Source organism: Nerophis lumbriciformis, linkage group LG28 (genome assembly GCF_033978685.3).
Source record: "Nerophis lumbriciformis linkage group LG28, RoL_Nlum_v2.1, whole genome shotgun sequence".
In the NCBI taxonomy this organism is placed as follows: Eukaryota; Metazoa; Chordata; class Actinopteri; order Syngnathiformes; family Syngnathidae; genus Nerophis; species Nerophis lumbriciformis.
The window spans coordinates 35,940,265-35,965,931 of record NC_084575.2 but is presented as its reverse complement, the minus strand read 5'-3'; the positions used below and the strand labels follow the sequence as shown (position 1 = coordinate 35,965,931).

The following is a 25,667-nucleotide window of genomic DNA, read 5'->3' as shown; positions in this document are numbered from 1 at the left end:
AATCCGGGGAGGGTGTTAGTTTAGGGTTGTAGCTGCCTGGAGGTGAACTTTTATAGCGGTTTTGATGTTCAAAGTTCAAAAGCTGTGATGAAACACGTACCTTGCAGAGGGACTCCATCAATGTGACTGACTTACTTCTTAGGAGTTAACGTACGTATATTTTGGGTAGAAGATCAGACTTGGCTTGTTTTACTAAAAATGTAACTCCATAACTCAGGACCGACTCAATATTGCACAAAAAGGTAGCAGTTCAATTTAAATCCACCTTTTAAACGAGATATACGCTCCATCTCTACTTCACTTTAGGGGTATGTGAGAACATTGAAGACCCCTGACGTTTACAGACAATTTAACATTGACAAAATATTTGTATTTGGGGTCACATCAGAAAAAGTCAGACTTGTCAAGACTTGGTCCGAGGTGTGTGCTTTTCCAGGATGCAACGGAAAGTTGGCACGGGCGAGACGGGAATTAAGGTACATGATTTATTTATTAACTATAAATACAAAAAAAAGGATCAAACAAAAGGCGCGCACAGTGGCGGAGAATAAACTATGAACAATTAAACAAAACTTGCAAACTATGGCTTGAATAAAGAAAACTTACTTGGCAAGGACAAAAAAGGAGCAGCGTGAACATGGACATGAAAAAATGGACAGAGCATAAATGTGGTGTGAGGTCGTCAGGACGAACAACAGAAAATGAATGAACTTAAATACTATGGACATGATTAGTGAAAACAGGTGCGTGACTCAAAACGTGAAACAGGTGCGTGACGTGACAGGTGAAAACTAATGGTTGCTATGGTGACAAACAAGAGTGCACAATGAGTCCAAACGTGGAACAGGTGAAACTAATGGGGTAATCATGGAAACAAGACAAGGGAGTGAAAAGACAGAAACTAAAGAGTCCTATAACTAAACAAAAACATGACTTAACACAAAACATGATTACACAGACATGACAAGACTAAGACAAGAAAAACATTTAAATGCAGTGGCGGGCCGTGCGTTTCCCACCTAGGCCTTCAGTGATGATGACCTCTCCAAATAGCATCACTGATGTCACCACATGACCATGGCTGGAGAAATACTATACAGGAACACTTTCACACTACTGCACATGGTACAAAGTGTATTTTTTAAATTATATTATCATAGAGGTTTATTTGAAATAGGGTCAGATACAAAAACATAGACATGTGAAACAGTTATCCAATGTATGCATCATAGTGTTTGTAGCCAAAACTCATTTACAACACTTGTCCCCAACAACAACAACACAGATCCAACATCATTAAAATAGGAAAATAAAAAATAGAATAAGGCAAAGATGAGTCGATAATAATGATGATAGAAATAATACAAAGTGCAGACTAGATAAAAGCCAATAATAATTAAAGCTGCAAGCAGCATTGGTCGGGCCCGCGTATTTGGCAGGTGCTAGTCCTAAGTGTCCCAATACTTTTGTCTACTTGTAGTCTGAAGTGTCCCAAGACTTTTGTCTAGTGTACCTACCTTGTCTGCATTGTGTGGGCACGTTGGTGCTTCCTGCTTTTAAGCAGCCATCTTAAAAAAACAGCATTGCAGCAGCATCAGCGCAGCGGGTCTTTGAAGGGTCATAAAATCAAAACCGGAGCAGTTAGAAAAAAAAGCGCTTCTGTCATTGTAATCACAAGGGTTCAATCTCTCTCCTGTGTTAGTTTGAAGGCGAAACGACAAACGCGCTCAGAGGAGTTCGTTTTTGAAGGAAGGTGACCGGTTTTTACAAAAAATTTGTTTTGAAGGGGGAATAGCAAACTTCCTGTTGATTTTTGCTGGGGGTTGTCAATCTATGAAATGTAGGTCTAAGTGAGACCTACGGAGAGGTTTTTGTTTCATGTCTCTCCGACCTTCCCAGTGGGAATTACAGGCAGTTTTGTCATTTTTTTCTTCCGAGGAGCAGTTTTTTCTACGTTTTATTCAAAAATTGCTCTAGAGCGCAATTTTTAAATTTGGGGTTAGGTTTTTTTATTAGATCGCAATTTTTGCCAGTCCTGATGTGTGCGTTCAGTTTGGTGAGTTTTGAAGCGTGTTAAGAGGGTCAAATTACAGCTCAAAGAGGCAAAAGTTACTGTTTTTAGTACTTTTTTGTCTTGAAGGGGGAATTGCCAACTTCCTGTTGATTTTAGCCCGACAATGTACTATTATGAAATGTAGGTCTAAGTCAGACCTACATAGAGGTGTTTCATGTCTCTCCGACCTTCCTAGTGGGAGTTACAGGCAGTCTAGTTTTTTTTTTTTTCCTAGGGGGCGCTAGAGCGCAATTTTGAGTTTTGTGGTTCGTTTTTTTTTTAAAAAGGCAATTTTCGCAGGTCCTGATGTGTGGGTCAAATATGGTGAGTTTTGAAGCATGTTAAGTGGGTCAAATTACAGTTTAATGTGGCGGCGGAAGAATAAAGAATAAAGAATAAAACCTTACAAATACAATAGGTCCTTATGTCCCATTGCATAAGGACTCCCTTTGGGAGTCCTTATGCAATGGGCCATGCGGGCCCTAATAATAACACAGACAAAGTGCAAAAAAGATAAAAAACAATTAGTAAATATTAGTAAAAACTAAACATGGGAACACGATTGTTGCTCAACCAGCCATCATTTTGTTAGTTTTTTGAAAGTGACAAGTGCAGGTATACTTTTCAAAGTTTCTGGCGCATTTAAAAATCAATAAAACCCGCATCAGCAATTAAAACATATCTTATGTGGTACTGTCAACATTACAATTGCATAAAACATTTTAAACGTGTGTAACCTATTATCATGGGCTTGCCTCTTTGTGATGTTAAGTTCTTGTTATAAACTGTTATACAGTATATGCCTTGAGCTCTTATTTTGAAGGCGCTAAGAGCGGAAGTGGTGACACGTTGTAGTGGAGCGGAGGTTTTGAAAAGAAAGGAAATAAAGTGGTCCTCGTGTAAAACTGGAGCCTCCGTGTTTGTTATTTTGTACTTTTATACAGTATAGGCGACATATATAAACCCTCGGTTACAGGTGAAAAAATAAAGAAATAAAATATCTGAACTCACATTTCATGGACAGCTGAGTTAGCTTCCGGGGTTGTCCGACATCATCTCACAACTTAAGATGTAGTTTCTCTTTAAATATCCTTCTTGAAAATGGCCTTGCAAATATATGTGTTGTCTTGTCTTATCATAAAAGATGCAGACGAGGCGTGTTGGCTGACTTCTTCAAGTTTACTTCAACAAGCTAAACGGGGGCTACTGCGCATGCTCTACACTACTGTGGCATGCTGGGTAATGCGGTTCTTATGTTACCTGGCTCATAACATCACTATATATCTGCCTGAGGCCATCTAGAAGGCCTTACTGACAACAACTCCTGATCTGATTGGTTATTGCAACTGTCTATCAACTGTATGTGCATGTTCACTTACAGTGCACACACTGTTGATTCTGAAGGCAGATTTGGTACAGCATGGCAACATAAGCTAGCTGAATTCTGATTGGATTAAAACTCTAAAGTAAAAAGAACAGCACTGGAAGGAGCATAATATGACATGAAGAGAATGTGAATACTTTTACATATTTAGGGAAAGTAAATAAAAAATGACTTTTATCTTTATTATGATGATGATTTGTGGTTATGTTAGGCCAGCAGAGAAGGTCTTGCTGACACACCACTGTACAAATGACATTTTTACTGTGGTTGAACGCAGGGCCGGCCCGTGGCATAGGCCGTATAGGCAAATGCTAAGGGCGCCGTCCATCAGGGGGCGCCACGCCAGTGCCACAAATGTTGGAGAAAAGAAAAAAAAAGTTGGTACTATTATTTCTAAATACAAAAAATAATCCCACGTTAATTAAAATGCAAAGTAAAGCCTATATAATAGAAATATTATTTGTTACAACATTACAACCCCCCCACCCCCCCTTCGCCCGATGCGCCCCCTCCATTCCCGTATCAAGACTCTTTTTGGACGTCACCACATCAAAAAATCAACACAAGATGTCACAACGGCCAAAACTGTCAGGTGCCCAGGGAAGAAAAAAGAGAAAAGAAGAGGAGGAGAAACGAGAAAAGACAGAAGTAGCAGGTAGGTAACGTTAGCCTACATGAAATTATTTGTCTGTTACAGAATGTGATAGTAACCTGACTTTTTAGCATTAAGCTAATGTTACATGATTCGGCAATTGCTAAGTTCTGTTTTAACGTCGGGTTAATATTGTGGAGGGGGCTAAATTGTTATGGAAAATAATAATGTAATGTACGGTAATTACAGTACTCCCACCTTACATACCTCAGGGACATTTGTATTAGATCTTTTAAGCAGGTATTTTTTGTTTACATTGTTATTGCCTTCTGGTTAGCTAATGTTTGCCCTGCAGGTAATAGTCACTTTTCCACCCATTAGGTATAGTTGTAAGCCTAGTTGTTAAAGTGCACATCATTAATGTTAATTAAGCAATATGTATGTAAAAAATATTGTATTTCATATATTCATTTTTTATTTTTTGCATTCATTTATTTATTCTTTTTTTTTTTTATCTTGTTAACTATTCTGATTGTTAATTTGCTTTCTTTAAGTAAAAAAAAGGTCAAAGACAAAGCTATTTGGTTTCTTGTGAGTATATACAGTTCACTGCCGATGTGGGGGGGCGCCATCTAAAATCTTGCCTAGGGCGCCAGATTGGTTAGGGCCGGGCCTGGTTGAACGTCAAAACAGGTCAAATTTGACCCAAAAAATATTTCATGGTTTTTCAAATGTTCTTGTAATCAGACCATATTTTCGGTATATTCATCTAATATACCGAAAATATGGTCTGATTACAAGAACATTTGAAAAAGCATTTGAATAAGAAGACATCATGAACCTTTTTGAGCAAATATTTAATGGTTATGAAGAAACGGGTCTGAGTTCTACGGGTTAACTTTAAACTGCAGGATTTGTTTCAGCTTTTTTTTTTTTTTAGAAAAACGATTATTGCAATTAGAGCTCGTTAATCATAATAAATCACAATGAAGAGTTCAAACAGCCAATACTTTTTATTTCATGTTTTACAGTAAAAGTCTAAAAAAAAGTTTGCCGAGCATCACAGTCTGAGAGTGAAGTCTAGGAGATTGACGATAGCGAAGGAAATGGATTCTGTTTGCTGACCACAAGTTTCTGGTGCTGGTGGGAGATGTAACCTTTAATGTGACCCTGGAAGCAGCAGAGAATGAGTCAGCGTGTATTGGCACAAACATGAGACAGTACGTTTTACCTAAACCAAAACGGTTGACTCAATGGTATTCAACAACCCCTATGGGTCATTGAAGGTATTGCATGGGGGTGGCAACATTGTTCCTGTATATGAACATTTTTTTAAATATACAGGTAAAAGCCAGTAAATGAGAATATTTTGAAAAACTTGATTTATTTCAGTAATTGCATTCAAAAGGTGTAACTTGTACATTATATTTATTCATTGCACACAGACTGATGCATTCAAATGTTTATTTCATTTAATTTTGATGATTTGAAGTGGCAACAAATGAAAATCCAAAATTCCGTGTGTCACAAAATTAGAATATTACTTAAGGCTAATACAAAAAAGGGATTTTTAGAAATGTTGGCCAACTGAAAAGTATGAAAATGAAAAATATGAGCATGTACAATACTCAATACTTGGTTGGAGCTCCTTTTGCCTCAATTACTGCGTTAATGCGGCGTGGCATGGAGTCGATGAGTTTCTGGCACTGCTCAGGTGTTATGAGAGCCCAGGTTGCTCTGATAGTGGCCTTCAACTCTTCTGCGTTTTTGGGTCTGGCATTCTGCATCTTCCTTTTCACAATACCCCACAGATTTTCTATGGGGCTAAGGTCAGGGGAGTTGGCGGGCCAATTTAGAACAGAAATATCATGGTCCGTAAACCAGGCACGGGTAGATTTTGCGCTGTGTGCAGGCGCCAAGTCCTGTTGGAACTTGAAATCTCCATCTCCATAGAGCAGGTCAGCAGCAGGAAGCATGAAGTGCTCTAAAACTTGCTGGTAGACGGCTGCGTTGACCCTGGATCTCAGGAAACAGAGTGGACCGACACCAGCAGATGACATGGCACCCCAAACCATCACTGATGGTGGAAACTTTACACTAGACTTCAGGCAACGTGGATCCTGTGCCTCTCTTGTCTTCCTCCAGACTCTGGGACCTCGATTTCCAAAGGAAATGCAAAATTTGCATGGTTGGGTGATGGTTTGGGGTGCCATGTCATCTGCTGGGGTATTGTGAAAAGGAAGATGCAGAATGCCAGACCCAAAAACGCAGAAGAGTTGAAGGCCACTATCAGAGCAACCTGGGCTCTCATAACACCTGAGCAGTGGCAGAAACTCATCGACTCCATGCCACGCCGCATTAACGCAGTAATTGAGGCAAAAGGAGCTCCAACCAAGTATTGAGTATTGTACATGCTCATATTTTTCATTTTCATACTTTTCAGTTGGCCAACATTTCTAAAAATCCCTTTTTTGTATTAGCCTTAAGTAATATTCTAATTTTGTGACACACGGAATTTTGGATTTTCATTTGTTGCCACTTCAAATCATCAAAATTAAATGAAATAAACATTTGAATGCATCAGTCTGTGTGCAATGAATAAATATAATGTACAAGTTACACCTTTTGAATGCAATTACTGAAATAAATCAAGTTTTTCAAAATATTCTAATTTACTGGCTTTTACCTGTATCTTTATATATTTATCTTCAAATACATATTAATATTGATCCAACACACTATAGTGAACAACTACACTGCGGAGATAACACTTTAGACTTCATTATGTTAACCTGCATGCAGCAGGTGTGCCATGGAAGGGAAAATGAACACCATAAAAAGCTCCAAAAGGACAAAACAGACACCAATATTAGCCGTGAATTTTGTCCTTATTTCTTGCATTCGAGCCAATCTAAGATAATTACGTATATTATTAGTCGGCGTGTTGATAATGGATAACGAGTGTGCAAAAGTAGTGCAGACTGCCATATTCAAATGAAAATGTCACCATGGAGACACTCATTTCCCTCCACTTTCATAGATAAATAGACGTTTATTCATCCCACGATGGAGAAATGATAGGGTTGCAGTGCAGGTTTTTACATACAGTAGCAGAAGTAACATCTACTATTTTTTTCTGGGCATTTAAAAAGAAGGAACCCACTTTTTTACCACAGGGAAGACACTAACTTGCCAGCATGCGCTGGAGTGAAAGATGCAAGACAATGCATTTGCAAGTTTTTTTCAAGATAGGAGATATGTTCATATGTTTCCGATATGAAAAAACTAATGCCATTAAAAAAAACTAAACAGCAAACACTGAAAACATTAATACAATTTTTCATCCAGCAGCTATGAAATAAGAAAACGACATTGCTGAATAGACCAAATGTCTATTATCTTTTTACAGTCCAAATAAGTTGTGTGTGTAACTGTTCGTGTGTGCACACATTCCAGATGTGCTTTTGTCTTGATAAATCACATTCTGTGTGCTAAATGATTATATTCGCATCTCCTCCTCCCATTATTGTGGACGTTCTAATAATGGGCATATACATGACGCTAGAGCAGACCTGAGCAAAATAGGGCCCGCGGGCCACATGTGGCCCATTAAGATTTTCAATCCGGTCCGTCAGACGTTCTACATCATTTTTTAGACCTTTAACATGAAAAGTGTATTTGCCATTATGATGTGCAGTGATGTTTTTAAATGAGTGGAAGTCTTGAACTATAGGAAGTACCGTATTTTCCGCACTATTAGCCGCACCTAAAAACCACAAATTTACTCAAAAGCTGACAGTGCGGCTTATAACCCGGTGCGCTTTATATATGGATTAATATTAAGATTCATTTTCATAAATTTTAGGTCTCGCAACTACGGTAAACAGCCGCCATCTTTTTTCCCCGTAGAAGAGGAAGTGCTTCTTCTTCTACGCAAGCAACCGCCAAGGTAAGCACCCGCCCCCATAGAAGAGGAAGCGCTTCTTCTTCTACTGTAAGCAACCACCCGCCCCCGTAGAAGAAGAAGAAGCGCACGGATATTACGTTTCATTTCCTTTGTGTGTTTACATCTGTAAAGACCACAAAATGGCTCCTACTAAGCGACAGGTTTCCGGTTCATGAAAAGACGCAATCTCTCCATCCGCACACGGATTACTATTTCACAGCAACTGCCTAAAGACTTTCAAGAAAAGCTGGCTACTTTCCGTGCATATTGTAAAAACAAGATAGCTGAAAAAAAGATCCGGCCAGAGAACATTATCAACATGGACGAGGTTCCACTGACTTTTGATATTCCTGTGAACCGCACTGTGGATACAACGGGAGCACGTACGGTGAATATTCGCACCACAGGGAATGAGAAGTCATCCTTCACTGTGGTTCTAGCTTGCCATGCTAATGGCCAGAAACTTCCACCCATGGTGATATTCAAAAGGAAGACCTTGCCAAAAGAGACCTTTCCAGCCGGCGTCATCATAAAAGCTAACTCGAAGGGATGGATGGATGAAGAAAAGATGAGCGAGTGGTTAAGGTAAGTTTACGCGAAGAGGCCGGGTGGCTTTTTTCACGCAGCTCCGTCCATGTTGATATACGACTCCATGCGCGCCCACATCACGCTGGTTTTTAATATATTATTAAAGTTTGACTGACCTATCTGACTGTTTTTTTGACATTCCTTTAGCGCAGTTAGATGCGGCTTATAACACGGGGCGGCTTATAGGTGGACAAAGTTTTGAAATATGCCGTTCATTGAAGGCGCGGCTTATAACCCAAGGCGCCTTATGGTGCGGAAAATACGGTATTTCAATGTTTGAAATCTGCACTTTTGAGTGTTCTAGGAGTTATTAGGGTCATCTAGGTCACAGCAGCTTAGACCAGGAACAAAGCAGAGTGTTTACAGAGCAGCCAGCCCCAAACACATCAATCAATCAATGTTTATTTATATAGCCCTAAATCACAAGTGTCTCAAAGGGCTGCACAAGCCACAACGACATCCTCGGTACAGAGCCCACATAAGGGCAAGGAAAAACTCACCCCAGTGGGACGTCGCAAACACATGTGTCAGGAACACATGCGGAAGCACATTTTTACAACAAAGTTGTGCATAGAAGTGATAATATATCATATTGTAGTTCTTTATTACACTTTGCATTCATATTTTGCTGTTTGTTACATTTTTGTTGTGTTCTGCTTGATTGTAAAAGATACACAACTATGGAGGAGCTGGTCTGATGTTCATATGTCATACTTGCCAACCCTCCCGGATTTTCCGGGAGACTCCCGAAATTCAGCGCCTCTCCCGAAAACCTCCCGGGACAAATTTTCTCCCGAAAATCTCCCGAAATTCAGGCGGAGCTGGAGGCCACGCCCCCTCCAGCTCCATGCGGACCGGAGTGACGTGTTGACAGCCTGTTCACACGTCCGCTTTCCCACAATATAAACAGCTAATGATGGAGGGCGAGTTCTTGGTTTCTTATGTGTGTTTATTGTTAGGCAGTTTCATTAACGTCCTCCCAGCGCGGTAACAACACACAACAACAGCATTTCGTCTACGTAAAGCAGTTTGTCTGCCGTAAACAGCAATGTTGTGACACTTTTAAACAGGACAATACTGCCATCTACTGTACATGCATATGTGACCCACCCATAATGTGTCACATTTTTGTGTTGATTTATTTATTTTATTTTGTGGTTTGAATTCGTTTTTGGAGCTGTCATTACACATTTATCAGTATTCACATTGGTCAGTAGGGGGCAGTAGGGCGTTTCTTCCCAATTGAATGCTATCACCTGCAGACCGGAAGTGTCTTGTCATTCTGATGAGCGCGACCAGTCTGTGAACAATTGAAACGTCCTGTGTGCTTTTTCCTCCTGTATAACAGGTTAGTTTTGGTGAATCAACTCACTGAATAATATCCATGTGATCTTTATAAGTTTAAGTACACATTCTGATGGTGGAGCCTAACTCTAAAGTGTTTGTGAGTTGTAGTTTGTATTTGTGAATGAATCCAGTGCACAGCTGCAGTAATCAATACAAAATGGCGACGTGAGTACGCAATGTTTATATAGGAACTTCTGATCCTAATTCAGACTCCCAAATTAGAGCTCCCGTGTTCTTATTGATTTTATAATGTATATTTGTATAATGTGTGTGTTCTGAAATAGTGACAGAGAATAGAACAAGGATGGACAATTCAACCCTTAACTCAACAATGAGTAGATGAGTGTTATGTGTGTGTGTATATGTGTAAATAAATGAACACTGAAATTCAAGTATTTATTATATATATATATATATATATATATATATATATGTAATAAAATATATATATTTATATATATATATATATATATATATATATATATATATATATATATATATATATAGCTAGAATTCACTGAAAGTCAAGTATTTCTTATATATATATCTTAACCACGCCCCCTGCCCCACCCCCGACCACGCCCCCCACCCCACCTCACCCACCTCCCGAAATCGGAGGTCTCAAGGTTGGCAAGTATGTCATATGTTGTTAATATTCACTCTTTTATTGTTCATAGCTAATATTGTAAATCCCACTCTCTTTATTTTCATGTACATTTTCGATGTCCCATTCAGTAAAAAAACTGTAAAATTCCATTCTGTTTGTTTCAGGTGGTCTGTCATAACTTTTTTAGAACTCTATGGGACATTGTAACTTTTGGTATTAGTGTTCCTGAAAAAAAGGGAGCCAAACACACTTACTGTACATCTAAATGTGTATATATCATTTATACACACATACTGTACATCTAAATGTGTATATATCATTTATACACACATACACATTAGACCCCCAGACACATTATTTTCTCTCAATGTGGCCCCCGAGTCCAAATATTTGCCCAGCTCTGCGCTAAATGGATTGGCCTCTCTATAATGCTCACTTAAGAGATGCAATCCTCTGCACACAAGCTTAGTAGATCAGCTTTGCAAATGTTTTAATACACAAGTATTATTGGAAAAGAAAGCGAGAGTGGTCATTGGTTCTGTGCCGTGATAAGAAGAAGCTTATAGGCTGGTAAAAATAGTCAAATATAACAATTACTTACATACAGTATAGAACCCAGAAGACAACATTTTTGGAATATTATAGTTTTATCAATTATTAAATCACAAAAGTAGCCCAATCGTTTCCTCATTTTATGCATGATTTTATGTTTAGTAGGAATTATGCTGCTAGATTTATGATAATGTACCAAAAACTAGCAGCAGCTAAAAATAAGAGTGAATATATACAGTACAGGCCAAACGTTTGGACACACCTTCTCCTTATTCAATCTTTATTTTCATGACTATTTACATTGCAGATTGAATGAACACATGTGGAGTTATGTACTTAACACAAAAAAGGTGAAATAACTGGGAAACATGTTTTATATTCAAGCACACCTGTGAAGTGAAAACCATTTCAGGTGACTACCTCTTGAAGCTCATGGAGAGAATGCCAGGAGTGTGCAAAGCAGTAATCAGAGCAAAGGGTGGCTATTTTGAAGAAACTAGAATACAAAACTGTCATGACTTGGTCTTGGGTGTATGCTTTTCCGGGATGCAACGGAAAGTTGGCTCGGGCGAGACGGGAATGAAGGTACATGATTTATTAATATATCAAAAAAAAGTACAAACGAAAAGCGCGCACAGTGGCGGAGAATAAACTATGAAACCAAAAGACTATAGCAAAAAAAAAAGTACAAATGAAAAGCACGCACAGTGGCGGAAACTATGAACAATTAAACAAAACACTAACTGTGGCTTAATAAACAAAAACTTACTTTGGCATGGAACCGGCATGAAAAAACAAGCAGCAAGGATCATAAGGGTGTGGAGAGTGTGCAGATGCATAAATATGGGGAGGTCGTCAGAACGACAAACTGAAAAGAATGAACTTAAATACTATGGACATGATTAGTGAAAGCAGGTGCGTGACTCAAAACGTGAAACAGGTGCGTGACGTGACAGGTGAAAACTAATGGGTTGCCATGGTGACAATCAAGAGTGCACAATGAGTCCAAACGTGGAACAGGTGAAACTAATGGGGTAATCATGGAAACAAGACAAGGGAGTGAAAAGATAGAAACTAAAGAGTCCTATAACTAAATAAAACATGACTTAAAACAAAACATGATTACACAGACATGACAAAAAAACATGTTTTCAGCTATTTTGTTGTTAAGTACATAACTCCACATGTGTTCATTCATAGTTTTGATGTGACAATCTACAATGTAAATAGTCATGAACATAAAGATTGAATGAGGAGAAAGTGTTGGCCTGTACTGTAAGTGAAGGGAATATGATGTAACTGATGTTGCAAGCATGGTTTAAAAAAAGGTCAATTCTGTCTTACATTTTATAATGTTGTCTTGAAAAAAGATAATTATATATTTCTTGAATATTTGTGGTGTGTGTACTCACCATGTAGATGAGGTTAGCCAGGATACACTGCACCTCATCGATGTCCACATCCTCCACCTTCATCATCTCCAGGGCCACCAGGAAGGTGCGCAGAGGCAGCTGGTGGGTCCTCAGCAGCAGATACCTGCACACGGATGGAAGGAGGTCAAAGGTTGCTTTCAGAACACCTCCGGCGTGGAAGCTCACACTTTCTTGAAGAGGTTCCTGTATGTGATGATCTTCAGCTTCTCCAGGATGAGGAAAATGCCGCAGCGGATGAAGAAGGTCTCGTGTTTGGACAGAGCCTCATTCAGCAGCAGCAGGTTGCCCTCACTATCACAGACACACCAGTCACTCACACAAGCTAGTAGGTGTATCACAGCTGTGGTGGCACGCCACAAACAGGTTATGATGAACAAAATGATTATGACACTTGGTGTGCCAGAGAGGACAGAGCAGGAGGGATTGTTACGTAGATACACATCTTCAAATAATGAGTGACAAATGGCTGCGATATAAACATGCTGCTGTGGGCTCAAACATGTTGCACCGCTGATTTTATTTTTATTTTTTACAAGCTGCTGTTTTCGTTTTATATGGTAAGTATGCAAAAGGGCCGGCCCGTGGCATAGGCCGTATAGGCAAATGCTAAGGGCGCCGTCCATCAGGGGGCGCCACGCCAGTGCCACAAATGTTGGAGAAAAAAAAAAAGTTGGTACTATTATTTCTAAATACAAAAAATAATCCCTCGTTAATTAAAATGCAAAGTAAAGCCTATATAATAGAAATATTATTTGTTACAACATTACCCCCCCCCCCCACGGTGCACCCCCTCCCTTCCCGTATCATGACTCTTTTTGGACGTCACCACATCAAAAAATCAACACAAGATGTCAAAACGGCCAAAACTGTCAGGTGCCCAGGGAAGAAAAAAGAGAAAAGAAGAGGAGGAGAAACGAGACAAAGACAGAGGTAGCAGGTAGGTAATGTTAGCCTACATGAAATTATTTGTCTGTTACAGAATGTGATAGTAACCTGGCTTTTTAGCATTAAGCTAATGTTACATGATTCGGCAATTGCTAATCAATAAATAGCTAGTTCTGTTTTAACGTCGGGTTAATATTGTGGAGGGGGCTAAATTGTTATGGAAAATAATAATGTAACGTTAGGTAATTACAGTACTCCCACCTTACATTCCTCAGGGACATTTGTATTATATATTTTAAGCAGGTGTTTTTTGTTTACATTGTTATTGCCTTCTGGTTAGCTAATGTTTGCCCTGCAGGTAATAGTCACTTTTCCACCCCTTTATATATTAGGTATAGTTGTAAGTAAAAAAAAAAAAGGTCAAAGACAAAGCTATTCGGTTTCTTGTGAGTATATACACACTTCACTGCCGATGTGGGGGGGCGCCACCTAAAATCTTGCCTAGGGTGCCAGATTGGTTAGGGCCGGGCCTGTTCACAATGTTGACAAAATAAATGAATAAGAAATGACACAAGATCAGCAGATTAATTAGGAGTCTGTGTTTGCTTACTTCCTCCTTGTTAAGCAGGTGTGAGACAAATCAAGTCGTAATGAAGCAGCACGATGTCTTACCTGACAGCTTTGGTCACATCTGCAAACTGCAGGAGGTCATACTTGTCCAGCAGCTGCAGTGTTGGCATGTGGCCCTGAGAAGCAGCAGAGGTCAGCCAGCAGGTTGTAACAGGTCAAGGTGCTTTAAGGGCAAGGTGGTCTGACCAGCAGCATCTTAACAGGCAGCAGGTAAATGAGAATCATCCTCTTGTTCTTCTGACTGCTGCGATGGCAGTGTCGGAAGGAAAAGGACAAAAACTCCTCGGCTGTGGGGCACAGACATGATGGTGGCTTTTCATGTTCAAACAGGAGATTATTTTTGCACTACCTGGTTTGAAGTCGCTGTCAAACATGGCCTTGCGGCCTACGTAGTATTTGTATGTGACCTTCTGAGCCGGGCTGTAGTCATTCTTCAGGTTGGAGCTGTCGATGGCTCTGATGAGCGGCTTGCACAGATGCAGCTTATTGATCTAATGAGGACAACCTGCGGTCAACAAAACTAATATGACTCCTGGGTTTGCATTTGCTGGAGACCTTGAAGTAGATCTTAAACAGCTGGTTGATCAGAAACATCATTCCCCACTTCTTGGAATCCTCGATCCCAGCCCGACTGCAAAGTACAAATGGGAAACAGAGATGCTATTGTTTAGATTTTATTGCAGCAAAAATATGTTCAAATATGATTATTAGGACAATTATTGTGTGTTTTTTCCGTCTGATCTGATTGACACTGTGAAAGAAGTTTTAAATGTTAAAGAAAAAAAGATTGTGCATTCTAAATGGGAAAAAAACGACTGTACAAGAGACGACTAACGAATGATCTTAAAAACATCTCAAAACCACCAACAATACTCAATTTACTTGTCGTGACGTGCATATTCACCACACCATACATGAGGCCTTTCAGCTATAATTATTCATGTAAAAAAGTTTTTAACGATATCCTCCTGTCCACTGATTCTGGTAAATATGTTGTCCTGGTGCTTTTAGATCTGTCTGCTGCGTTCCACACCGTCGACCACGCCACCTTAATCACTCGTCTTGAGAACTGTGTGGGCATTAAGGGCGCCACCCTCAACTGGTTCCGGTCGTACCTAACCGACAGGAGTTTTTGTGTAAAAGTAGACAGTTTTATGTCGTCCACAGCTCCTTTACCACATGGGGTCCCCCAGGGCTCAATCCTTGCCCCAATTTTATTTGTGCTTTACCTTTACCTTTCAGCATTAATGGTGCCTTCACAGATGTGTAAGTTACCCATGTCTTGGCCACTATTACACCCCCATACCATCACACATGCTGCCTTTTACACTTTGTGCCTAGAACAGTCCGGATGGTTCTTTTCCTCTTTGGTCCGAAGGACACAACGTCTACAGTTTCCAAAAACAATTTGCAATGTGGACTCGTCAGACCACAGAACACTTTTCCACTTTGCATCAGTCCATCTTAGATGAGCTCAGGCCCAGTGAAGCGTTTCTGGGTGTTGTTGATAAATGTTTTTTTGCTTTGCATAGTAGAGTTTTAACTTGCACTTACAGATGTAGCGACCAACTGTAGTTACTGACAGTGGGTTTCTGAAGTGTTACTGAGCCCATGTGGTGATATCCTTTACACACTGGTGTCGCTTTTTGATGCCGTACCGCCTGAGGGATCCAAGGTGCTTAATATCATGGCTTACGTGCAGTGATTTCTCCACATTGTCTGAACCTTTTGATGATATTACGGAGCGTAGATGGTGAAATCCCTACATTCCATGCAATAACTGCTTGGTTGTTGTTCTTAAACAATTTGCTCAGGCATTTGTTGACAAAGTGGTGACCCTCGCCCCATCCTTGTTTGTGAATGAGTGAGCATTTCATGGAAGCTGCTTTTATACCCAATCATGGCACCCACTTGTTCCCAATTAGCCTGTTCACCTGTGGGATGTTTCAAATAAGAGCATTCCTCAACTTTCTGTCTTTTTTGCCACTTGTGCCAGCTTTTTTGAAACATGTCACAGGCATCAAATTCCAAATGAGCTAATATTTGCAAAAAATAACAAAGTGTGAACATGAAATATGTTGTCTTTGCAGTCTATTCAATTGAATATAAGTTGAAAAGGATTTGTTGTATTCTCTTTTTATTTACCATTTACACAACCTGACAACTTCCCTGCTTTTGGGGTTTGTAGAATAATATTAAAGTAGGAACAAACGATCAGGAGAAGTACTGACTTGTCGCTGGCACAAACTCGAAAGCAGCTCATCAGCTGCTCGGCTGCTTTTTCCAACATCTCACTTGGCTGACCTTTGCCCTTCTGCTGCAGCTGCTGCTCTGCCTGAGACCACATAGACCAAAAGTTGCAGTCGCCTTCAATCTAATATGTGAGGAAAAATGCTGCATTGATGTAAGTCATCTTACACTGTTAGCAAATATTCTAAGATCAAGAGTGACAGCAAACATTACAGGAAGTGCCCTGGAAGAAAGAAGACAGAAGAAGTGAGTTAGAGAGCACTTTAGGCCGTGAGGTCAAGCACAGCCACCACTCACCAGTTCTCCTCTTTGTGGGATTGAAATGCTCTCAAAAAGGATGTGAGAAGTCAAGGAGCGACAGTGAGTGTTGACTATTCATTGAAACCTAAAAAGCAATGCAATGTCACCACAAAGGATATTGGACCACGATGGTCTGGAACTTGTAGGCTTCGACAAAGTCGTGATTGGCAACTGCATATGTACACCTGGCACACAAAGGGAAGATGAGATGAGACCGACTCTGCAGTCTTTCTCACAAAACTATACGTGAAACAAGTAAGACAAATGAGTTTAGAAATATATAAATAAACTTTCTTCTGTTGCTTTTTGTCACAAGAAAAAGGAAAACCGGAGTCCTTTTAAATGCAAAGGGTTTGTTGCTTTTTTGGCAAACAGAAACGAGAGCACATGTTTCAAACTAAAGATGCCAGATCTACATTATGGAATTCCCGGTTGTATTATCTTCTCTAAACTATTATCATACCTGCCAACTTTTGAAATCAGAAAAACCTAGTAGCCAGGGTCCAGGGGCCGCAGGCCCCGGTAGGTCCAGGACAAAGTCCTGGTGGGGGGTTCAGCTTCGCCCCCCGACGCAAAATGATTATTAGCATTCAGACAGGTTAAAATGTTGCTAAAACCATCACTTTTCTATCAGTCACAGTGACTTTTCAAAACAAAAATATTACAGCAAAAATCATATGGGTTGATTGACATGTTTATTCTGTAAGCTAACTTCAATAGTTTGAAATTATTTTGACAGTTAATGCCAGTTATCCTGTCAACCTTTCACAAGACTTCAATTTGTTCATTGAAAGTATAAACACTTTTTACAGTAAACAAATGGTAAAACAGTACTAAACAATTCCATTAAAAAAAAAAAATTGGTGACATTATTAACTTTCTGTCCAAGCTTGTATAATCTACTGCCTTGTTCAATTGTAAAAAATATTCTGTGCCTAAAATTCACATTTCTATCACAATTATCATACTGTAAACATGGTAAGCTAACTTCATTAAAATTAATAGTCCTGTCAATAGCATGGAATTACAATTCAAATGTAGTTTTTTTGTAAGCCTTTCAAAAGAATTCAAAATATGAAAAATTAATTGAAGCCATCAGACACTTGAAAAGTGGCACATCACATCTCTAATGTAATCATTTGAACTTTTCAACAGAAATAGCACTGCAAAAATATTAAGGACATACTTCTGTATTTTGGTAGTTATGCTGTCAACATTTAACAAGATTTCTTCAACTTGGACTTGAAAGCATAAATAGTATAAACACTTTTAACAGTATAACAGTACTAAACAATTCCAATAGATAACATTGGTGTCATTACCTTTTTGTGGCTAAAATCCAAATTTAGCAACGGCATTAGACTTGTGTTTTTTTGTCCCAACGTGGTCTTTTACATCGCTAATTCCTCCGTGTCCGATCGAAAAATCTTGTCTGCACAAGGTGCAATTCGCGTAGTTTTCACCCTTTTTGGAACGGATAATTATTCCCGGATAGGCTACTCAGTGGCCTAGTGGTTAGAGTGTCCGCCCTGAGATCGGTAGGTTGTGGGTTCAAACCCCGGCCGAGTCATACCAAAGACTATAAAAATGGGACCCATTACCTCCCTGCTTGGCACTCAGTATCAAGGGTTGGAATTGGGGGTTAAATCACCAAAAATGATTCCCGGGCGCGGCCACCGCTGCTGCCCACTGCTCCCCTCACCTCCCATGGGGTGATCAAGGGTGATGGGTTAAATGCAGAGAATAATTTCGCCACACCTAGTGTGTGTGTGACAATCATTGGTACTTTAACTTTAACTTTAACTTTTTTGAATATTCTTCACGGAATGACTGCAGTTTTCTTTTCGGTTTAAGACTCGTTTGCGATTTTTCTCCGGCTGATTCCATGATCGTTCGCTCGTTTGGAAACAATGGCAACTGGTGCCTCGTGCTTGGTAGCGGTGCTATAAATAGCCTCGCGCATTTTTAAAAAAAAAATTTTTTTAATTAATGAAAAACCGTATTTTTTATCACTGCAACCGTAACCCGGAATAGGTTGATGAAAACCGTACTAATTACGGGAAAACCGGAGTAGTTGGCAGGTATGTATTATTGATCTGCATACTGAATAACTCTTACTAGCTGGTTCTTTTCTGTTTACCATGGTTCTATCTACACTTATGTTCAACTGCATTAAACACTTTTTCTTCTGTTGTTTGGCTACTTTACATTACTTTGAGGCAATGTGATTATTGATCCAATTACATGGGCAGCATTGGCCAAACCACTGCTGATATTAATACTTCACATTTTTAACATCATCAGATGACTCAATTTATGATCACAGTTATAATCAGACAATAATTATTTCCTATTATTGGCTTGGATTTAAATCATTATGTTTTTGTGTCCAGGGACTTACTTCCTGAGTTTGTAAATAACAAAAAATATATATTTATGGATATTAAAAAATACTGATCTAATTAAGAACTGTAGTATTGATCATATATGGATAATTGACTTTGTATCGTTACTGTTTTTTGTACCAATTCGCTCACTTTTGTTTACATTCAAAAGCTTGAGCTTGCGACATGTTTGGCTATTCTTTATCCTTTTGGGATGACATTTGTGAGAAAATGTGTTTATTTGCCACCGTAGAGGCGAGGACTTAGAAGTGGCTTAGCTACACTCTGGAGGGACATTAGCCGCTAGCGAGGACGCTACATTGTTCGCTTGTCACTGTCAAATTTGCAGATACACATTTTCACAATATAACGATAGTTTTAATGCTTCTATCGTCTGCCAGATTTATTTCATTGACATCATATATTGTCTATGTCGCGCAGCCCTAAGAGCAAACCCATCCGGCCATCTATTTTCTACCGCTTGTCCCTCTCGGAGTTGTGTGGGTGAACACTGCAGTCGTCACCAAACTAATACACAAAGCACCGATCCAATACAGCAGCTCACCTGAGATGGGCGGCCACCATCTCGTCATATGGCGGCTCTAGAACTTGCTGACATTTGTCCTCCGGATTAGCAAGCTGAAACGCAGAGAAGTACACGCCAATTTAGATGTGAACAACAACAGGAGGATAAACCGAGGTAGGTTTGGCCTTACCTGAAGCCGAGGGTTGGCAACGTGAGGATGTTTAAAAGATAGCAGCTCGGCGCAGAGTGTGCCCCTCTGGTTATCAATTGCTTCATAGACCTGCAGGGGTGGGGATGCTGTTTAACTACGTTGGTATAAATACATACTGGCGGACAGAGATCAGAGGTCACCTGCTGCAGGTACTGGTTGATAGTGATGTGCGCCATGATGCCGTCTGACAGTGGTCTCAACCTAACAAGACAAACTTGTGAAGTACATACTGTAACTTTCCATTGCACAGTGCATATTTAAGTGTTCATAAATACTGTAGTACAGGGGTGTCAAACTGGTTCTAGCAATAGAAGCAGACATTATATTGCACATGTACACATATGAAGTGAATCCATCTTCTATTCACAGTTATTATATTGCACATGTACACATATGGAGAGAATCCATCTTCTATTCACAGTCATTATATTGCACATGTACACATATGGAGTGAATCCATCATCTACTCAGTCATAAAATTAAATGTTTAAATCGCTTCATTTCTTTACCGATGTAAATGCCAGCTAAAAGCTAAGTGTTAGCAAATTGCCTCATAACTTCCGTTTGTATATGAATGGCCTCCAACAATGCTGTGTTTGTGTAGTTAATGTTTGTAGAAACATACCTTTGTAAAGAACAACCATTCAAACTGGCTTTCAAGCAGCCGCTGCAATCGACATCCGGGGTTATCGTAATACACTTCCGGTTCAAAAACCTTCAAAATAAAGAACGACTGGGTTAAATCAAATGAAGGTCTGCTATAATTGCATGTGCATGTTGTGATTATACGAGAAGTATTATCGACTAATATGGATAATAAATGGACATAGAAAACTCTTATTTCTCAGTTTAGCCCAGGAGCTTTGTTTATTTATTTTTACCTCTTGGTCGGACTTTTGATTGATTGATTGAAACTTGTATTAGTAGATTGAACAGTACAGTACATATTCCGTACAATTGACCACTAAATGGTAACACCCCAATAAGTTTTTACACTTGTTTAAGTCGGGGTCCACGTCAATCAATTCATGGACACTGGCACTTACTCCTACTTCCGGTTAGTGAAGCGCAATACATCCTGTTACAGCAGTAAGGATACAGACTTTCACAATAAAGGTTTGAGCAGTAAACATTACAGTGCATATACCTTTTTTAAAGAAATAAATAATAGGAGCTAAAGCTTTCTCCACACCCAGAAGCACGGAGACAAATCACGACTTGTGATGTATTTCATTTAGTACATTTGACAAAGTAACAGTGAAGGCAGCAGCTAGAAAATAACTTCTTTCACCACACAAAACAAACTTGTCAAGTTCATTTTTTCAGAAAAGAAACCAGCAGCTTTTTATCGTATTGTTTTTTTAAATACATGTACAGTATGTCAGCTGGTCAGACACAAGTCAAATGACATTCATTTTAATGTTCTGTTGAATGAATGAATGAATGAATGCATTTTCTCCAACTTGGACATTCACACAACACAGAAAATGATCAGACTTCTCCAACAAAGTAAATGAGGGTAATGAATTTGAGAGCACGACACAAATGTGCGCACTCAGGAACTAAGATCACGCTCAGGAACTAAGACCACACTCAGGAACTAAGACCACACTCAGGAACTAAGACCACACTCAGGAACTAAGACCACACTCAGGAACTAAGACCACACTCAGGAACTAAAACCACACTCAGACACTAAGACCACACTCAGGAACTAAGACCACACTCAGGCACTAAGACCACACTCAGGAACTAAGACCACACTCAGGAACTAAGACCACACTCAGGAACTAAGACCAAACTCAGGAACTAAGACCACACTCAGGAACTAAGACCACACTCAGGAACTAAGACCACACTCAGGAACTAAGACCACACTCAGGAACTAAAACCACACTCAGACACTAAGACCACACTCAGGAACTAAGACCACACTCAGGAACTAAGACCATGCTCAGGAACTAAGACCAAACTCAGGAACTAAGACCACACTCAGGCACTAAGACCACACTCAGGAACTAAGACCACACTCAGGAACTAAGACCACACTCAGGACCTAAGACCACACTCAGGAACTAAAACCACACTCAGACACTAAGACCACACTCAGGCACTAAAACCACACTCAGACACTAAGACCACACTCAGGAACTAAGACCACACTCAGGAACTAAAACCACACTCAGACACTAAGACCACACTCAGGAACTAAGACCACACTCAGGCACTAAGACCACGCTCAGGAACTAAGACCATGCTCAGGAACTAATACCACACTCAGGAACTAAGACCACACTCAGGAACTAAGACCACACTGAGGAACTAAAACCACACTCAGGAACTAAGACCACACTCAGGAACTAAGACCACACTCAGGCACTAAGAACACACTCGGGAACTAAGACCACACTCAGGAACTAAGACCACACTCAGGAACTAAAACCACACTCAGGAACTAAGACCACACTCAGGAACTAAGATCACACTCAGGAACTAGGACAGGAACTAAGACCAAACTCAGGCACTAAGACCACACTCAGGAACTAAGACCACACTCAGGAACTAAGACCACACTCAGACATTAAGACCGCACTCAGGAACTAAGACCACACTCAGGAACTAAAACCACACTCAGACACTAAGACCACACTCAGGAACTAAGACCACACGCAGGCACTAAGACCACGCTCAGGAACTAAAACCATGCTCAGGAACTAATACCACACTCAGGAACTAAGACCACACTCAGGAACTAAGACCACACTGAGGAACTAAAACCACACTCAGGAACTAAGACCAAACTCAGGAACTAAGACCACACTCAGACATTAAGACCGCACTCAGGAACTAAGACCACACTCAGGCACTAAGACCACACTCAGGAACTAAGACCACACTCAGGCACTAAGACCACGCTCAGGAACTAAAACCACACTCAGGAACTAAGACCACGCTCAGGAACTAAGACCACACTCAGGAACTAAAACCACACTCAGACACTAAGACCGCACTCAGGCACTAAGACCACACTCAGGAACTAAAACCACACTCAGACACTAAGACCACACTCAGGCACTAAGACCACACTCAGGAACTAAGACCACACTCAGGCACTAAGACCACACTCAGGAACTAAGACCACACTGAGGAACTAAAACCACACTCAGGAACTAAGACCACACTCAGGAACTAAGACCACACTCAGGCACTAAGAACACACTCGGGAACTAAGACCACACTCAGGAACTAAGACCACACTCAGGAACTAAAACCACACTCAGGAACTAAGACCAAACTCAGGAACTAAGATCACACTCAGGAACTAGGACCACACTCAGGCACTAAGACCACACTCAGGAACTAAAACCACACACAGACACTAAGACCACACTCAGGAACTAAGACCACACTCAGAAACTAAGACCACACTCAGGAACTAAGACCAAACTCAGGAACTAAGACCACACTCAGGCACTAAGACCACACTCAGGAACTAAGACCACACTCAGGAACTAAGACCACACTCAGGACCTAAGACCACACTCAGGAACTAAAACCACACTCAGACACTAAGACCACACTCAGGCACTAAAACCACACTCAGACACTAAGACCACACTCAGGAACTAAGACCACACTCAGGAACTAAAACCACACTCAGACACTAAGACCACACTCAGGAACTAAAACCACACTCAGGAACTAAGACCAAACTCAGGAACTAAGATCACACTCAGGAACTAGGACCACACTCAGGCACTAAGACCACACTCAGGAACTAAAACCACACACAGACACTAAGACCACACTCAGGAACTAAGACCACACTCAGAAACTAAGACCACACTCAGGAACTAAGACCAAACTCAGGAACTAAGACCACACTCAGGCACTAAGACCACACTCAGGAACTAAGACCACACTCAGGAACTAAGACCACACTCAGGACCTAAGACCACACTCAGGAACTAAAACCACACTCAGACACTAAGACCACACTCAGGCACTAAAACCACACTCAGACACTAAGACCACACTCAGGAACTAAGACCACACTCAGGAACTAAAACCACACTCAGACACTAAGACCACACTCAGGAACTAAGACCACACTCAGGCACTAAGACCACGCTCAGGAACTAAGACCATGCTCAGGAACTAATACCACACTCAGGAACTAAGACCACACTCAGGAACTAAGACCACACTGAGGAACTAAAACCACACTCAGGAACTAAGACCACACTCAGGAACTAAGACCACACTCAGGCACTAAGAACACACTCGGGAACTAAGACCACACTCAGGAACTAAGACCACACTCAGGAACTAAAACCACACTCAGGAACTAAGACCAAACTCAGGAACTAAGATCACACTCAGGAACTAGGACCACACTCAGGCACTAAGACCACACTCAGGAACTAAAACCACACTCAGACACTAAGACCACACTCAGGAACTAAGACCACGCTCAGGAACTAAGACCATGCTCAGGAACTAAGACCATGCTCAGGAACTAAGACCACACTCAGGAACTAAGACCACACTCAGGAACTAAAACCACACTCAGGCACTAAGACCACACTCAGGAACTAAGACCACGCTCAGGAACTAATACCACACTCAGGAACTAAGACCACACTCAGGAACTAAGACCACACTGAGGAACTAAAACCGCACTCAGGAACTAAGACCACACTCAGGCACTAAGACCACACTCAGGAACTAAGACCACACTCAGGAACTAATACCACACTCAGGAACTAAGACCACACTCAGGAACTAAGACCACACTCAGGAACTAAGACCACACTCAGGAACGAAGACCACGCTCAGGAACTAAGACCACACTCAGGAACTAAGACCACACTCAGGAACTAAGACCACACTCAGGAACTAAAACCACACTCAGACACTAAGACCACACTCAGGAACTAAGACCACACTCAGGAACTAAGACCACACTCAGGAACGAAGACCATGCTCAGGAACTAAGACCACACTCAGGAACTAAGACCACACTCAGGTACTAAAACCACACTCAGACACTAAGACCACACTCAGGAACTAAGACCACACTCAGGCACAAAGACCATACTCAGGAACTAAGACCACACTCAGGAACTAAAACCACACTCAGGAACTAAGACCAAACTCAGGAACTAAGACCACACTAAGGAGCTAAGACCAAACTCAGGAACTAAGACCAAACTCAGGAACTAAGACCACACTCAGGAACTAAGACCACACTGAGGAACTAAAACCACGCTCAGGAACTAAGACCACACTCAGACATTAAGACCGCACTCAGGAACTAAGACCACACTCAGGAACTAAGACCACACTCAGACATTAAGACCGCACTCAGGAACTAAGACCACACTCAGGAACTAAGACCACACTCAGACATTAAGACCGCACTCAGGAACTAAGACCACACTCAGGAACTAAGACCACACTCAGGAACTAAGACCACACTCAGGAACTAAGACCACACTCAGGAACTAAGACCATGCTCAGGAACTAAGACCACACTCAGGAACTAAAACCACACTCAGACACTAAGACCACACTCAGGAACTAAGACCACACTCAGGAACTAAGACCACACTCAGGAACTAAGACCACGCTCAGGAACTAAGACCACACTCAGGAACTAAGACCAAACTCAGGAACTAAGACCACACTCAGGAACTAAGACCACACTCAGGAACTAAGACCAAACTCAGGCACTAAGACCACACTCAGGCACTAAGACCACACTCAGGAACTTAAACCACACTCAGACACTAAGACCACACTCAGGAACTAAGACCACACTCAGGAACTAAGACCACACTCAGGAACTAGGACCACACTGAGGCACTAAGACCACACTCAGGAACTAAGACCACACTCAGGACCTAAAACCACACTCAGGAACTAAGACCACACTCAGGAACTAAGACCACACTCAGGAACTAAAACTACACTCAG

General features: G+C 40.8%; 1 protein-coding gene across 1 annotated transcript; it reads right to left on the bottom strand.

Moving 5' to 3' along the window:
- Positions 1–5,027: 5,027 nt before the first annotated feature.
- On the bottom strand, positions 5,028–20,399 carry pcid2 (PCI domain containing 2). The gene is made up of 15 exons (XM_072916627.1): positions 20,314–20,399; positions 19,829–19,889; positions 19,668–19,757; positions 19,517–19,590; positions 16,687–16,752; positions 16,565–16,606; positions 16,436–16,490; positions 16,249–16,352; positions 14,573–14,648; positions 14,367–14,508; positions 14,204–14,304; positions 14,060–14,133; positions 12,668–12,793; positions 12,482–12,605; positions 5,028–5,199 (listed from the first exon to the last, which is right to left on the bottom strand). The coding sequence occupies exons 2-15, from the start codon at positions 19,862–19,864 to the stop codon at positions 5,110–5,112; spliced, it is 1,200 nt and encodes a 399-aa protein (XP_072772728.1). The 5' UTR covers positions 19,865–19,889; positions 20,314–20,399; the 3' UTR covers positions 5,028–5,109.
- Between the last annotated feature and the right edge of the window lie 5,268 nt (positions 20,400–25,667).